Consider the following 17,848-nt stretch of genomic DNA (forward strand, 5'->3'; position numbering starts at 1 on the left):
ATTAGCTGAGCATGATGGCATATGCCTGTAGTTGAGTGGCTGAGGTGGGAGAGGATCACTCGAGCCCAGGAGTTCAAGGCTGCAGTAAGCCATGTCATGCCACTACACTCAAGCCTGAGCAATAGGGAGACCCTGTCTCAGAAACCCCCCCAAAAAACATAAACATACATTTTAAGGAATTGAAATCAAATGTGTTCTACCAAAGTGGAATCAAACTAGAAATCAATAATAGATAACTGGAAAATCTCTAAACACTGCCAAATAATCTATGAGTGAAAGAGGAAGTCTCAAGGGAAATTTAAAAAAATACATTGAAATTCACGAAAATAAGAATACAGCATACCAAAAGTTGTGGGATACAACTAAAGCGGTCCAGAGAGGGAAATTTATAGCACTAAATGCACACAATTGAGAAAAAGAAAAGAAAAACCCCTCAAATCAATAATCTAAGCTCCCACTTCAAGAACCTAGAAAAAAAGATGAGAAAAATCCACCTGAAGTGAGCAGAAGGAAGGAAATAGTAAATGAAATGAAAAAACAAAAACAATAGAGAAAAACCTTTGAAACAAAAAGCTCATTCTGGTCGGGTGCGGTGGCTCAAGCCTGTAATTCCAGCACTTTGGGAGGCCAAGGCGGGCGGATCACAAGGTCAGGAGATCGAGACTATCCTGGCCTACGCGGTGAAACCCCGTCTCTACTAAAAATACAAAAAAATTAGCTGGGCGTGGTGGCAGTCGCATGTAGTCTCAGCTCCTCGGGAGGCTGAGGCAGGAGAATGGCGTGAACCCATGAGGCAGAGCTTGCAGTGAGCCTAGATCGCGCCACTGCACTCCAGGCTGGGCAATAGAGCAAGACTCCATCTCAAAAAAAAAAAAGCTCATTCTTCAGAAACATAAATAAGACTGACAAGTAATAAGACAGAAATTACCATTATTAGGAATGAAATAGGGGACATCACTCTAGACCCGCAGATGTGAAAAAAGATAAGGGGTTACTATAATTCTATACACATAAATTTGACAGCTTTGAAGTAATGAACCAGTTCCTTAAACACAAACTATCACGCTTCTTCCAGTGTGAAATAGAATTTGAGTAGCCCTGTTTCCTTGATACCAAAATCCAAAAACGATAACTATGGATCAACATCCTCATGTCAGTGTAGATGCAGAAACCCTTAAAACATTAACAAATAGAGTTAATACTTTTAAAAGATTATACACCATAATCAGTTATAGTTGTTTTATGGGTGCAAAGCTGGTTCACTGTTTGAAACTTAGTCTGTATAATTATATTAACAGGCTAAAGAATAAAACCCAAGACAAAACAAAAACTTAGAAAAATGTAGAGGGAAATGTTCTCAGTTGAATAAAGAACATCTGTGAAAACCTACAGCTGACATTATACTTAATGGCAAAAGACTGAGTACTTTCTCTGTAAGATCTGTAACAAAGCAAGGATTTCTGCTCTTTTCAGCATAGTGCTGAAAGTTCTAGCCAGTGCAGTAAGGCAGGAAAAGAATATAAAGGCATACAGATTGGAAAGAAGAAAAACAGATCCTATTTGCAGATAGTATGACTATCTACATAGAAAAATTTCAAGAAATCTACAAAAAATAACTTACAGTGCTAATGAATAAGTTCAGCAAAATTGTGCACAATACAAGATAAACACAAAAATTGTGGTTAACATTAAATAGTAGAAGGAAAAACAGGAGTGGGGGTAATGTAGGTGTCATTTAATGGGAAATATGTTTTAACTGTCAAAGTTAGTAATAGGATCTTTAAAATAGTTAACATATATTACGTGCCTTCAGACATTTGCTGGATGGATTCAAACAAGTTATAGATTGTAATTATGGCAGCATTTGTCACACTAGAAATTTTTAGGGTTTTTTTTCCCCTCCTCCTAAAATCATTAAAGAAGCTTGGATCTGTCATTGGCATGATTGGTTTTTATCTCCTGTTTTTGTCTTTTGATCTTTTCACTCCCTGTCCCTGACATTCATGCATCCATGGTAAAAGCCTTTTGCTTTGTATTTCTTAAGAAGAGGGAGAATCTGTTCTAGAACAGTTACTAAGATGGTCAGTGACTTTACCTAGAAAAAACTAATTTCATTATAATAATTACATTAATTGTGCAGTCATCAAGCTGTCTTTCAGCAGGTAAAGACATTTGGAATGATTCCTAAGGTAACTTTCTTCAAGTTCATGTTATTCAACATTTAAAAAAAATTCTATTATGGTTGTCAGTTTTGGGATCCAAAATCAGTAGGAATCAGGAAAATATTATCTAAAAAATTTTTCTGGCAAAGAAATGAAAAAAACTTGGTTCTCTTTGGTTTAGAGTTGCTTTGATCTTAAAGTGACAAAGTTTGAAAGAATAAAAATAAATTTTATGGATACATTCCGTAAAGCTTTGAATATTTCAGAGGATATGCAGTCAGAATATTTAGACATTTATCTTTATCTAGTAGACTTTAAGAGATGACAACATTTCCTTATTTGGTTGTAGACTCTTTGTGAACTATAAATATTACTTCAGTATTAGAGTACTGTTTGCTTATTTAAAATGTATGCAGATCCAAATGCTTAATACTCATTATGGAAAGTGAGCATCAAAAGGAAAGAGAAAATCTAAAGTGCTTTAATAACTGGACTTTTAAGAATTCGGGTGTTCTAATGCCCTTAATCTAACCTTGTACTTCAGCGCTTGATGCTTAAATAGGACTTAAACTGTTTCAGACTTTTACCATGCACCTAATCAAATTCTTCCTTTAAAGTAAATTTAGGACACTGTTAAATCTGGCAAAGAATATCAAAAGGTAATAAGACAGTTGGTGCCTTCATGGAGTTTAAAATCAGGGAAGGAGAGACTAAGGGATGAATTATAAATGTCAAGATTACTGTAAGTGTAAATAATTTTTGGTTTCTCATGATTCTGTAAGATTAATCTGGAAAATGTTATTTGCTGTGAATACATTATCTTGAAATGTGTGTCTTATAAAAATAAATTCATATAGTTTGAATTTTGAATAATATGACAGCTGTGAAACTTTATTATTTTAAAGAAAGTGATTGTTTCTAACCGGAGACTTAAATTATGTATTAAGCAATTCCATTATATTTGGGACTAAGGTCCTTAATATATTGAGTTATAAAAATCAGCTTTATTGAGGTATAACTTACCTATGATAAAAACTAGTTTTAAGTATATAGTTAATGTGCCTTGATAAATGTATATAGTTTTGTAATCACCACAGACAAGATGTAGAATAGGTCTATCACCCTGAAATGTTACCTGGTACCTTTTTCATTCACTCCCTGCTCTCCCCCCTCTACCCCAAAAACCCCTGAACTTTCAGTTACTATGGTTTTTTTTTTTTGTAGTATTTATAAATGGAACCATACAGCACATAGCTTTTTGTGTCTGGTTTCTTTCACTTGGCATATTGCTTTTGAGATTCATTATGTTATTGGGTGTATTAGTAGTCTTTTCCTGTTCATTACTGAATAGTACTCTGTTGTCTGGATATAACAGTGTATCTGTTCACCAGTTGAAGACATTTAGGTTGTTTCCAGATTGGTCTATTAAGAATAAAGCTGAATAAAGCTGCTGTGGACATGTGAGTACAAATTTTTGTGTGGACATGTTTTCATTTCCGGTTACGCTAAGAGTCCAACACACTGTTTTCTGAAATGGCAGTACAGTTTTGAGTTCTCACTAGCAAGATATAAAATTTTCATTTGCTCTGCATCTTCACCAACACTTTGGTATGTCAATGTTTTTACTTTTAGCCACATACACTGTAAGTTTGGTTATTAGTTTTCTGTTGCTGTGTAACAAATTCCCATAAACATAGTAGTTTAAAACAGCACTCATTTATTATTTCATAGTTCTGTAAATCAGAAGCTCACCACTGCGTGACTGGGTTCTCTTCAGAGTATCACAAGACTGAAATCAAGGTGCCAACCAGACCAAGTTCTCCTCTGGGGGTTCTGGGGAGGTGTGCTTTCCAAGCTGTTCACATTATTGGCGGAATTCAGCTCTTTGCCCTTGTGAGATTGAGCACTCTGTTTCCTTGCTCCTGTTCACTAGAGGTCACTCTCATCCCTGTCAGGCTGCCTGCATTCAATGCCATGTGGCCCCTCCACTTCCTTTGTGTTGAATTCCTCTCCTGCTTTGACTCTTTCATTTTCACCTTCTTAGACCACACAAGGAAAACGGCTTTTAAAGGGCTCTTATGGGTCAGGGCCACCTGGATAAATCTTATCCAGAGGTGGTTGATTTGGGACCTTAATTACATGTGCAAAATCCTTCTGCAGCAGTAACTAGATTAGTGTTTGATTTAGTAATTGGGAGAAAATGTATGTATACAAGGGATTCAGAATTTCAAAGGGCTAAGAATTTTGTTCACCACATAATCATTTATTCCACATCTTCAGTAATACTTTGTATGTCCATTTTAAAATTATAGACATATTTATTATGCTAGTTGCCTGTATAGTAATATCTCACTTTGGTTTTAACTTGCCTTTTTCTAATGTCTAGTGATATTAAATGTCTTTTCATGTGTTTATTTGATATTAATCATATCTTTTGTTGTGAAATATCTGTTCAAATCTTTGTGTCTTTTTTTTTTAACTGCATATTGCTGTTTAGTAGTTGTAGCATCATTTGTTGCAAAGATTTTTTTCCCCCATTTAATAACCTGGAAACCTTTCTTGAAAATTGTGTGTGTGTGTTTACTTTATTCTGTCCAATTGATCTTTGTCTGTTCTTACACCAGTACCACTCTTTTGATGACTAGCTTTACAACTTTTTTTTTTTTTTTCCCCTGAGACGAGTTTGCTCTGCCGTCCAGGCTGGAGTGCAGTGGCACGATTTCGGCTCACTGCAACCTCTGCTTCCAAGGTTCAAGTGATTCTCCTGCCTCAGCCTCCTGAGTAGCTGGGATTGCAGGTGCCTGCCACCATGCCCGGCTAATTTTTTTTATTTTCAGTAGAGACAGCATTTCACCATGTTGGCCAGGCTGGTTTCAAACTCCTGACCTCAAGTGATCCACCCGCCTCCGCCTCCCAAAGTGCTGGGATTACAGGCGAGAGCCACTGCACCCAGCCCTTTATAACTTTTTAAGTCGGATATTGTAAGTCCTTCACCATTGTTCTTCTTTTTCATTCAGATCCGTTGGCTCTTAGGTTCTTTGCATCTCCATATGGATTTTAGAATTAGTTTATTGATTTCTATAAAATATTCTGCTGGGATTTTTATTGGGATTGTCTTCTATATGCAGATCATTATGGGAAGAATTGCCATCTTAACAACATTGAGCCTTCTCATCTATTAACAAATATAGCTGGGTTTTCTTAGATCTTTCTCAGCTTTATCTTATAGTCTTCTCCCTGCACATCTCTTATTAACTATTTCTAAGTATTTTGTATTTTTGATGATTTTGTAAATGGAAGTGTATTCTGAATTTCGTTTTCCATTTGTTTCCAGAACATGAAATATATTTAACTTTTGTATATTGACCTTTTATCTTGCCATCTTGCTTAATTCATTTATTAGCTTTGATAGCTTTTAAGTAATTTGCTTAGGATTTATGTACATACACAATTATGTCATCTGCAACTAAAGGCAATTTATTCCTTTTCAATCTGTATACCTTTTGTTTCTTTTGTCTTGCCTTTTGTATTTGTGCAGATGTCTTTATCTTGTTCTAATCTTAGGGAGAATCTTATTACATATAACACTTTTTGAAGAATTTTTGTAGATAACCTTTTATAGAGTGAGAAATATTCCTAGTTTGCTGAGTTACTCTTGTTTTATCGAAAATGGGTGTTGGAATTTGTCAGATGCTTTTATTGTATCTGTTTGGTTGACCGTGTGGTTTTTTCCTTTTTTCTCTGTTAATGTTGTGAATCACATTAGTTTTGAATATTAAACCAACCTTCCATTGCTGGAATAATCCTCAGTTGGTCATGATGTTTATTTTTGGATTCAATTTGCTAAGATATTCTGAAGGATTTTTACATTATTGGTCATAGAGAAACATTAGATATAGTTTTCTTTTTTTTGTTGTTGTTTTTTGTTTTGAGACGGAGTCTCGCACTGTTGCCTAGGCTGGAGCGTGGTGGCGTGATCTCAGCTCACTGCAACTTCCACCTCCCAGGTTCAAGCGATTCTTCGGCCTCAGCATCCCGAGTTGCTGGGATTGTACAGATGCCTACCATCATGCTCAGCTAATTTTTGTATTCTTTGTAGAGACGGGTTTCACCATGTTGGCCAGGCTGGTCTTGAACTCCTGACCTTAAGTGATACGCCTGCCTTGGCCCCCCAAGTGTTAGGATTATAGGCGTGAGCCACCATGCCCGGCCATAGTTTTCTTTTTTTGTGATATTGTCTGATTTTGGCATCACAGTAATGCTGGCTTCATAAAATGAGTTCAGGACAGTACCCTTCCTTTCTGCTTTCTGAAAGAATTTGTGTAGGATTGGTATGTTTTTGGACTTCATCTTTCTGATGAATTGGCTCTTTCTAGCATTATGAAATGTATAATTCTCAAAATGTTTGCTTTTAAATCTGCCTTCTTGCTATTTCTTATTTTTCTTATTTGCTTTTTGTTTCTTTGTCCTATTTGTCTGCCTTTTTTTGGATTATTTTTTCTGATTGTATTAGTCAGGGTTCTCCAGAGAAATAACCAGAGATACATATGTCTAGAAAGAGATTTATTGTATGATACTGCCTCACCTGATTATAGAGGCTAAGAAGTTCTGCTCCTGCTGTCTGTAAGCTGGAGACCCAGGAAAGCTGGTGCTGTAGCTTGAAGTCGTGAGAGCTAAAGAACTGATGGTGTAAATTCTAGTCTGAGTCTGAAGGCCTGAGAACCAGGAGCATTGAGGGAAGGAAAAGCTTGACTTTGCAGCTCAGGCAGTGGGGCAGAGAACTAATTCAATCTTCTGCCTTTTTGTTCTATTCAGGTGCTGGACAGATAGGATGTTATCCAATCAGTTTTACTTAGTTCACCAGTTCAGATGCTAATCTCTTCCACAAGCACCCTAGCAGACTCTCACTCAGAAATAATGTTTAGCTGGATAGCTGAGCATCCCTTGGCCCAGTTAGGTTGACACAAAATTAACCATCACAGTGATACCATTTTATTTTGTCTCCTTTTTTAAGCTGTTCTAGAGTTTACAATATACATCTTTAACATACCATGCTCTACTTCAAATAATGGTACAGTGTTTCTCTTACAGTGTAAGATCCTGACAACAGCATGCATTCGTTTTTTCGCTGCCCTTTTGTGCTGTTATATGTTCACTTTATATACCCCGCAACACATTATTTTTGCTTTTAAATAGTCATATTTTAAAGACATTTAAAAATGAGAAAAATGTCTTTTATACTTACCATTTACCATTTCTGATATTCTTCATTTCTTTGTCTAGATCCAGCTTTCCATCTGGTATCATTTTTCTTCTGCCTGAAGAATTTTCTTTTGACTTTTTTTTTGTAGTGAATATATGTTGGAGCCTAATGTTTCCTTTCAGTTTTTGTTTCTGGAAGAAGCATTTGCCATAATGTTTGAAAGATGTTTTTGCTGGATATAAAAACTGAATGGTTTTTTTTTTTAACACTTTTAAACAGATTCCATTGTTTCTTGTCCTTGGTGTATCTAAAAAGAAATATGCTGTAGTAATTTTGTTATATGTACGTAGTTAATCTTTTTTCCTCTCTGATTATATTTAGGATTTTCTGTGTCACAGCAATTTATTATGTGTGTGTGTGTTGTTTGTTTTATGTTTCTTCTACTTAGAGTTCATTGAACTTCTTGGATTTGGGGATTTAAAGTTTTCATCAAATTTGGAAGATTTGGAGCCATTATTTCTTTAAACAGCAAGTAAAACATTTTATTGACATGAAATTCATATAACAAAATCATTTTAAAAGTAAACAGTTCAGTGACATTTATTTATTTATTTATTTATTTACTTACTTACTTACTAACTAACTAAGTCTTGCTTGGTTGCTCAGGCTGGAATGCAGTGGTGCGCTCATGGCTCACTGCACCCTTGACCTCCCAGGCTCAAGCAGTCATCCCGTAACACCCTCCTGAGTAGCTGAGACTACAGGCATATGCCAACATGCCTGGCTCATATTTTTGTTTTTGTTTTTGAGGTGGAGTCTCGCTTTGTTGACCAGGCTGGAGTGCAGTGGTACGATCTCTGCTCACTGCAGCTTCCACCTCCCCGGTTCAAGTGATTCTCCTGCCCCAGCCTCTCGAGTAGCTGGGATTACAGGCACCCGCCACCATGCCCAGCTAATTTTTGTATTTTTAGTAGAGATGAGGTTTCGCCATGTTGACCAGGCTGGTCTTGAACTCCTGACCTCAAGTGATCTGCCCACCTCGGTCTCCCAGTGTGGTGGGATTACAGACATGAGCCACCACGCCCAGCCTTTTTTGTATTTTTTTTAGAGATGGTATTTTGCCATGTTACCCAGGCTGGCATTTAGTACATTTATAATGTAGTACAACCACCACCTCTGTGTTGTTTGAAAATATTTTCATCACCCTAAAAGGAAACCCCATAGCCAAAAAGTAATTGTTCACCATTCCTCCTCCCCCAGCAACTGGCACCCACCAGTCTCAACATTCTGTTTCTGTGTATTTTCTTTATCAGTATATTTCATATAATTGGAATCATAAAATATGTGGCCTTTTGTTTTTGGCTTTTACTTACATGATTTTGAGGTTCATCCATTTTGTAGCATCCTATTATGTTTTATATTGGATGTCATACATTGCGAATTTTATGCTGTTGTGCTAGATTTTGTTTTATTCCTTTAAAGAATGTAAGAGTTTGTTTTGTCATCTGCTTAAGTTACTGAGACCCAAATTTGATCTGAGACTTGTTTTCTATCTTTCTTAAGGTAAGTTCGGAACAGCCTTTAATTCATGGCCAATGTAGTCGTTCTGGGGACTGGACCCAATTCCCTGTGTATTTAAAAGTTTCTCCATTTTGGCTCATGGGATCATGAACTATTCCTAGCTCTGCACAAACTCCCAAAAGTTACTCAACCTGCTACTAGTTCTTTTCCTGGACTTGGGAAGTTTCCTCTCAGACTTAAGCAGAGACTGGAGGAGACTTTTATGCAGATCTCCAAAGGTCTCTCATGCGTCTCCCTTTTCTAAAGTACTCTTCCTCATAAGTCTAACCTCCTTGGCCTTACGAACTTCATGTATCTCTGACTTCTCAATTCAGCAGTGTCTTGGGACTGTGTTTCTGTTCCCCGTTCCTGTGCTGCAACCTGGAAACTTTCTCCAGATAGTAAGCTGGGACATAGATCCTAAGGGCTTACCTCTTTTGTTATGTAGGTGATCACAGATAATGCCTGATGAATGTTGTTTGATAAAATTTTTCTGATTTAGTAGTTTTTTAAACACTGGTCGAGTGGTTCATGTAGCATTTCTCCTTCATAGGCAGATGTTACTAAATTTTTAAATCAGTATAGTGTAAGGAAAGTCTATCTTGAACTTAAGGCAAGTGGATTTATTTAAGGACCTCATCATCGAGTGATCTTGTCAATAACTTGGTCATGTGGGATGATGTTTGAATTCTTCAAGCTTTCTTATATAAACTTAAAACATGTTAGCTTTATAATTTTTTTTATATTTAGATGTAATTTTATGTTTTTTTTTTTCAGTTGAGTGGTTCTCTTAGAAGTAAATGTCAGTACCTTATTGGGTATATCTCTCACAGTATCTATCATTATTTTGGTATTTCCCAATCCTAGACTGGAGCTATTGGCTAGAAATTCACTGCAGAATTAATTTACCTTCAGAAATGCTATTTTTTTCCAGTTAAGTCTGATATAATAATTTACGAACTGATGTGTATTTTTTGTTTAAATGTAATTATGCATTAGATTCAGGGATCAATAAACTATAGCCCACACGCCAAACCTGAATGAAACAATTACTGATAAATGTAATACTCCCAGCTAGTAGCTTAAGAAGCTGACCATGAGGGGGTGGGGAGAGGAGTATAAAGGGGAATGTCCAAGACTCCTATTTTTTACTAATGACTAAGCATGAGGAAGACTGAACATGGAACAAAATTATATTGACCATATTGACAAAATTATCTTTATATTGCCATGTTTTGCTTTGGTTTCCTTTTTTAAATGGAAGGTAAACTATGAAGACATTCTTGCTGTAAAAGTTCGAACAATACAGAATATGGAGTAAAAAGTGGGGAATGTAGGGTAGAGATGGTGGTGCTGCTTGGGAGAGTGACTACAGAGATATGAGTTGTCTTAATTAAAGGATTTTACTTAGCTTTCTAAAAAGTATTGGTTTTTATTGTGAAGGCAGTGGGAGCTATTGAATTTTAGCAGGGATGTGATGTCAGTTTGGGACAGATTGTGGTTGCAATAATGTTTTGGATATATGGATTCCAAGTTTAGGAGCATGACGAGTTATTCCTTGTTAATGGGAAAGTCCTTAGGAGCCCTGGCCTGGTTGGTTCTTAGGTCTTGTGGACGTTGTCTAGTTGGGAGTGATACAGATAAATAGGTGAGATAGATGGTATCGTTTACAAAGAATTGATAACACTCTAAAGGTTAGTGGGCTGGAGAAAAAAGGACCTAGTTTTAAAATCCTGCTTGAAACTACCATATAACTACTTTTTACCTTCACTTATAAAACAGTAATGATACTTATATTTTTTTTTTTAAAAAAACCTTACAGTGACAGTGCAAAATTTAGTAAATAAAATACCGGTATGCTTTTGAGAGTCTTGCAAGAAACATACTTAACTTTAAGATAGAGTGGAATAAGGAAAACAAAAAAAGCATTAAAAAAAAATTGAGCAAGAATATGTAAGGCAGTGAAGATAAGAATCATGGTAAGAATATTAAGATCAATTAAGTAATGTGCGAAATAAGCAGAAATCCATTTCTATTCATTAATATCAAGCTTTATTAATGTTTGCTTTCTTTTATCCTTACTTTAACATACATTTGATATTTAAAGTGACCTAATATTACAACAGTTACGGAAAATTGCAATTATCTGCTATAACTTGCAAGAAAAAGACTAGCTGTTGGTACCATGTCAGTTAATTGAATGCGGTAACTTACTGATTAGACTTTAGGTTTACATAGGATTAAAGGTATGTTGAGCAGTTTAAAAGCCAGCCACACTAAAAAAAAAAAATTTAGGTTTTCAATAGCTTCTGAAGATATATATTTAAATATGCCAATGTTAATTGTACAGTTGAATTAATAGCAACTGTATACTTATTGCTATTTAATTGCTAGGCAGGGTCAAGGTTAGAATATAGGATGCTTGGTATTCAATTTATCACTGAACTTTAAAAATTTAACTTATGTTACTTTAAATTCTATAGACGATTTTAAAGATCTTAATGATTCTACTTCTGAGTCTATTACACTACTTGGGATTTTTACTGTTTTAGATTTAGAAGTACTTTTGATTCCACTGCTAATCAAATGGTGTGATCTTCCAGCAGATATTTGACCTCCCTGGGCCCAGTTCTCAGAGTCGTTAAATGTAGGCATTGACCCAGGTCTCTAGTTTTTCTAGAACACTTTTTTCCTTAAGTATATTTCACGTAAAATCCTAGTATAGAAAACGGATAGGTTTACTTTTTTTATATATATAAATTAGGAGTTCAGATAAATTATGTTAAGTTATGGTCTATTCATGAAATAAGACTTTGTATGAAAAGAGAAATTTGAAATGGTTTTCAAGTGGCTGGCTATCAAGTTAGACTCACCTTTCCATTAATATTTTTCTTATTTTAGTTGCTCAGCATATAGAAAATTACGTTTCAATACAGGGAAAAATGGTAACAGATTTCTGTTTTTTTCTTTTTAACAGCTCATTTTGTAGTCTCAGGAAACTCTTCAGTTAGAGTTGGCAAGGGAATCTTTGTTCTAAGCTCTACCGCACAATCAATTCACCCAGCAAGACAAGTTGGAGCATTGACAGTCCCTAATGTGTTCAAATTTGGCATATAACATATTTAGGGTGTTAGAAAATATTTAAAATATATTGCAATCAAATGTTTGCGTAAATCCTAAGTGACAGAGCCATAAATCAGAACAGTTTGATTCAAGAACTCTTTCTACAGTATTATTATTTGTTTTCTTACTTATTTTTTAAAGATATAAATGTAATTTATAGATGTGGTCATGTTATTAGTTTATGGCTTATTTCCCTATGTTTTTTGACTTAAAATATTTAGGTTTAATATTTTAAAGAAATTTGTGCCTATTTTATGACTAATTTCTTTTTTTCCCTCCTCCCCCAGGGAAATGAGGCAAGTTATCCTTTGGAAATGTGCTCACACTGTAAGTCATATTCTTGTTTTCAAGAGTTACTTTTATTCACTCATCTCTGTCTCTGCGCGTTTGTGTGTGTGTGTATATCATATACTTCTGTAATGTATATTTACTTACCTTTGTAGCAATGTTAGCCCTTAGCTATTTAAAATGGATAGTGAATTTGACACACAGTCTTTTTATGTTACCAAAGTAGGAATATTTTTAAATAGACTTGTTTATTACTAATATCTACACTGTGCTATAGTTATAAATAAACCCCAAAATTTCAGTGTCTTTAACAGAAGTTTTTCAAGTGAAGTTTCAAAGCAGATTTGTAAGAATTCTTCTCTTTGATGACTCAGATCCAGCTGGGCTCCCTTGTCTTGGAATGCTACCATCTCTAATGCATGTTCCCAACATCAGTGAGGAAGAGGGAAATCCAAGGACCTGTAGGCAGTGCTTTTATCTGCCTCAGCCCAGAGGTGATTTGTATCAGTTGTGCTCATATTTCATATTTATAGGCCAGAGCTAGTTATGCAGCACCACCAAACTGCCCGTTTGGGGCTGAAAAGTACAGCTTTCCGTATTTTCTGGAAGGAGAGACAGACAAGGCACACAGCATTCATTAAGTCCTTTTTTTTTTTTCCGCTTTTTATTTTTTGAACAAATAGAATCACTAAGTTTTTTGTTTTTTACATTTTAGGGAGGGGTGGAGGTGATTCTTTCTCTGAAGAGCAAACTTTCAGAATAAAAGTCTGTGTGTAAAGCGTTTTTCTGATGTTTAAAATGTCTTATTTTTAAATTTGAAAAAGGTCTTTTAATGTATACCTTTGATAGAAGTTTAATATTTGAAAGATTGGATGTTAATTTAGAATTAATTTGCTTGTATTAATATTCCAGTAAGCCTTTTTTTTTTTTTTTTTTTTTTTTTTTTAAAAAAGACTTAGGCTAGACCAGTGGTCTGGTCACTTACCATATCCAATTTGATTGTAGCCTGTTAATGGGATGTTGTATCAAGGGCATGTTCATTTCGCCGTCCCTTTAAAAAATACAAGATCGTCCCTCTATGGTTTTCTATTACAATATAAATTTATTTTATTTGGTTACTGTTAGCTCTTAGGGTTAAGAATTTAGTCTAAAAAACCACTAATTGGCCGGGCGCGGTGGCTCAAGCCTGTAATCCCAGCACTTTGGGAGGCCGAGACGGGCGGATCACGAGGTCAGGAGTTCGAGACCATCCTGGCTAACACGGTGAAACCCCGTCTCTACTAAAAAATACAAAAAACTAGCCGGGTGAGGTGGCGGGCGCCTGTAGTCCCGGCTACTCGGGAGGCTGAGGCAGGAGAATGGCGTAAACCCGGGAGGCAGAGCTTGCAGTGAGCTGAGATCCGGCCACTGCACTCCAGCCTGGGCGACACAGCGAGACTCTGTCTCAAAAAAAAACAAAAAAACCAAAAAAAAAACAAACAAAAAAAACCACTAATTGATGTATAAAACAACATTTATTCTTACAGTGTATTTTATTTATATTTTAGTATTTACTAATACAAAATAAGGACTTAGTAATTCTTAAGTCCTTGTTTACACTGTTCATATACATTGTAGTTTTATTTATTTAGCCCCATCTACTCTTTCCCCACCCACTTTCCCCTCCATCTTTGAATCCTAATTTCTTTATATCCTCTGAGCAACTTCATTCCCTTAATTTGGTTGTCTTCTATACTCTCCCATTGTAGTATGTTTGTTGGTGTGGAAACCAGAGTTTCATGTTATATTACCAAAGGTATTCAATACTATTTAAACTTTCTGGTATTTTAGAAACTAAAACTCACAAGTACATATCTCAGATTCCTTTGCAGTCAGAATTCTTAATGTTACTTTATTTCTGCCACAGATATACTCGTGAGATATGGAAGGTAGAAGTGAATTAGAATTTGTTATTTTCCTATTTTTATTGTTTCTGCTGGTAGGATTCTGGTTGTGATTTGGATTTGTGTGGTGTGTGCAATGCTCTGGAGCCAGAAGCTTTCAGATTTACTATGCAGCTTCCTTATGGACAGGGAATACAGGTTGAGTATTCCTTATCCAAAAATCTTGAGACCATAAATGTTTTGGGTTTTGAATTTTGGGGGTTTTGGAAAACGGTTGTACCTCTTTTTTTTTTTTTTTAAACTTTTATTTTAGGTTCATGGGTATGTGCAGGTTTGTTATATGGATAAACTGTGTGTCACGGGGATTTGGTATACAGATTATTTTGCCACCAGGTAATAAGCATAGTAGCTGATAGGTCATTTTTTGATCCTCTCCCTCCTCCCACCCTCCACTGTCAAGTAGGCCTTGATGTCTGTTGTTCCCATCTTTGTGTCCACCTGTTCTCATTGTTTAGATCCCACTTACAAATGAGAACATGCAGTATTTGGTTTTCTGTTCGTGTGTTTGCTTAGGATAATGGTTTCCAGCTGCATCCGTGTTGCTGCAAAAGACACGATCTTGTGTCTTTGTGGCTGCGTAGTATACTATGTTGTATATGTACCTCATTTTCTTTATACAGTCTACTCTTCGTGGGCATTTAGGTTTATTCCATGTCTTTGCTATTGTGAATAATAAATTGTGAATAGTGTAAATATATGTGTCCATGTGTCTTTACGGCAGAATGATTTATATTCATTTGGATATATACCCAGTAATGGGATTGCTGGGTCAAATGGTAATTTTTTTAAGTTCTTTGAGGAATAGCTGCACTGCTTCCCACAACGGCTGAACTAACTTACATTCTCACCAGTAGTGTATAAGCGTTCCCTTTTGTCTGCATCCTGGCTGGCATCTGTTACTTTTTGACGTTTTAGTAATAGCCATTCTGACTGGTGTGAGATAGTATCTAATTGTGGATTTGATTTGCATTTCTCTAATGATTAGTGATGTTGAGAATTTTTTTCGTATGATTGTTGGCCACATGTATGCCTTCTTTTGAAATGTGTCTGTTCGTGTCTTTTGCCCACTTTTTGATGGGGTTGTTTTTTTGCTTTTAGGTTTAAGTTCCTTAGAGATTCTGGATATTAGACCTTTGACAGATGCGTAGTTAGCAGATGTTGTCTCCCTTTCTGTAGGTCGTCTGTTTTACTCTGTTGATAGTTTCTTTGGCAGAAGCTCTTTAGTTTAATTAGGTCCAATTTGTCAGTTTTTGTCGTTGTTGCAATTGCTTTTGGTGACTTTGTCATGAAATCTTTGCCAGATCCTTTATCTAGAATGGTATTTTCTAGCTTATCTTCCAGGGTTTTTATAGTTTCAGGTTTTACATTTAAGTCTTTTATCTGTCTTGAGTTGATTTTTGTATGTGGCATAAGGAAGGCAGTTTCAATCTTCTGCATATGGTTAGTCAGTTATCCCACTTATCCCAGCACCACTTATTGAATGAGGGAGTCCTTTTCTCTTGTTTTTGTCAACTTTGTTGTAGGTGTGCAACATTATTTCTGTGCTCTCTATTCTGTTCCATTGGTCTGTGTATCTGTTTTTGTACCAGTTCCATGCTGTTTTAGTTACTGTAGCCTTTGTAGTATAGCTTGAAATCAGGTAGTGTGATGTCTCCAGCTTTATTCTTTTTGCTTAGGATTGCCTTGGCTATTTTGGTTCCATACGGATTTTAAAATAGTTTTTTCTAATTCTGTGAAGAATGTCATTGGTAGTTAAATAGAAATAGCATTGAATTTGTCAATTGCTTTGGGTAGTATGCAGGCGTATCTCGTTTTATTATGCTTTGATTTATTGTACTTTGCAGCTAATTGTGTTTGTTACAAATTGAAGGTTTGTGGTTATGCTATGCCAAGCAAGTCTGTCTCTGCCATTTTCCCAGCAGCATGTTTTCACTTCCTGTCTGTGTCACATTTTGGTAATTTTTGCAGTATTTCATACTTTTTCATTATTATGTCTGTATGGTGGTCTGTGGTTAGTGAATGTGGCAGCATGAACAGTGTCCATGTAAGATGGTGAACTTAGTCCAGTTGTCTGTGTTCTGACGGCTGCACTGACTGGCCATTCCCACAACTCTGTCCTTTTCCTCAGGCCTTCCTGTTCCTGAAGACAGCAGTATTGAAATTGGACTAGGCCGGGCGCGGTGGCTCAAGCCTGTAATCCCAGCACTTTGGGAGGCCGAGACGGGCGGATCACGAGGTCAGGAGATCGAGACCATCCTGGCGAACACGGTGAAACCCCGTCTCTACTAAAAAATACAAAAAAAACTAGCCGGGCGAGGTGGCGGGCGCCTGTAGTCCCAGCTACTCGGGAGGCTGAGGCAGGAGAATGGCGTAAACCCGGGAGGCGGAGCTTGCAGTGAGCTGAGATCCGGCCACTGCACTCCAGCCTGGGCGACAGAGCCAGACTCCATCTCAAAAAAAAAAAAAAAAAGAAAAAAGAAATTGGACTAGTTAATAACCCTATACTGCCCTCTAATTGTTCAAGTGAGAAAGAATTAGATATGTTTAATTTTAAATCAGAAGTTAGAAATGATTAAGCATATTGAGGAAGGTGTGTCGAAAGCCCAGATAGGCCTCTTGTGCCACACAATTAGCCAAGATATGGATGCAAAGAAAAAGTTCTTAAAGGAAATTAATAGTGCTAACTCCAGTGAACAAACGAATGATAAGAAAATGAAACAGCCTTATTGCTGATATGGGTACAGTTTTATGGTCTGGATAGAAGGTCAAACCAGCCACAACATTCCCTTAAGCCAAAGCCTAGTGCAGAGCAAAGCCCTAACTCTTCAATTCTGTGAAGGCTGAGAGAGATGAGGAAGCTGCCGAAGGAAAGTTTGAAGCTAGCGGAGGTTGGTTCTTCAAGTATAAGGAGATAAGCCATCTCCATAACTTGCAAGTTCAAGCGGCAAGTGCTGATGCAGCAGGAAGTTATCCAGAAGATGAAGGTGGCACTGACTCTCGGGAACAGTGCAGCTGGTGACTTTAAGTTACAGCCAGTGCACAGTTATTCTGTAAATCATAGGACCTTAAGAATTATGGTAAATCTCCTCTGCCTGTGCTCTATAAATGGAACAACAAAGCCTAAATGGCAGCACAGCTGTTTACAGCATGGTTTACTGAATATTTTAAGCTCGCTGTTGACACTTACCTCTCAGAAAAAAAGATTTCTTTCAAAGTAATCCTGCTCATTGACAGTGCAGCGAGTCATCCAAGAGGTCTGATGGAAATGTACATAGAGAGTAACATTTTCATGCCTGCTAACACAACATCCATTTTGTAACCCATGGAGTAAAGAGTAATTTTGACTTTCAAGTCTTACTACTTAAGAAATGCATTTTGTAAGGCTGTAGCTGTCTTTGATAGTCATTCCTCTGATGGATCTGGGCAAAGTAATTTGAAAACATTCTGGAAAGGGCCAGGCACAGTGGCTCACACCTGGAATCCCAGCACTTTAGGAGGCCAAGGTGGGCGGATCACCTGAGGTCAGGCATTTGAGACCAGCCTGGCCAACATAAACCCCGTCTCTACCA

At 36.6% G+C, this 17,848-nt stretch overlaps 1 protein-coding gene across 2 annotated transcripts in view; it reads left to right on the top strand.

Annotated features, from left to right (window-relative positions):
- PPP3R1 (protein phosphatase 3 regulatory subunit B, alpha) overlaps positions 1-17,848 on the top strand; it is a 73,902-nt gene that overhangs the window by 23,238 nt on the left and 32,816 nt on the right. For both annotated transcript variants that reach the window (XM_005575706.4, XM_065527016.2), the window contains exon 2: positions 12,336-12,375. In XM_005575706.4, the coding sequence (XP_005575763.1) occupies positions 12,336-12,375 (40 nt within the window). The remainder of the gene's footprint in view (positions 1-12,335; positions 12,376-17,848) is intronic.

The sequence above is a fragment of the Macaca fascicularis genome, chromosome 13 (genome assembly GCF_037993035.2).
Source record: "Macaca fascicularis isolate 582-1 chromosome 13, T2T-MFA8v1.1".
Lineage (NCBI taxonomy): Eukaryota > Metazoa > Chordata > Mammalia > Primates > Cercopithecidae > Macaca > Macaca fascicularis.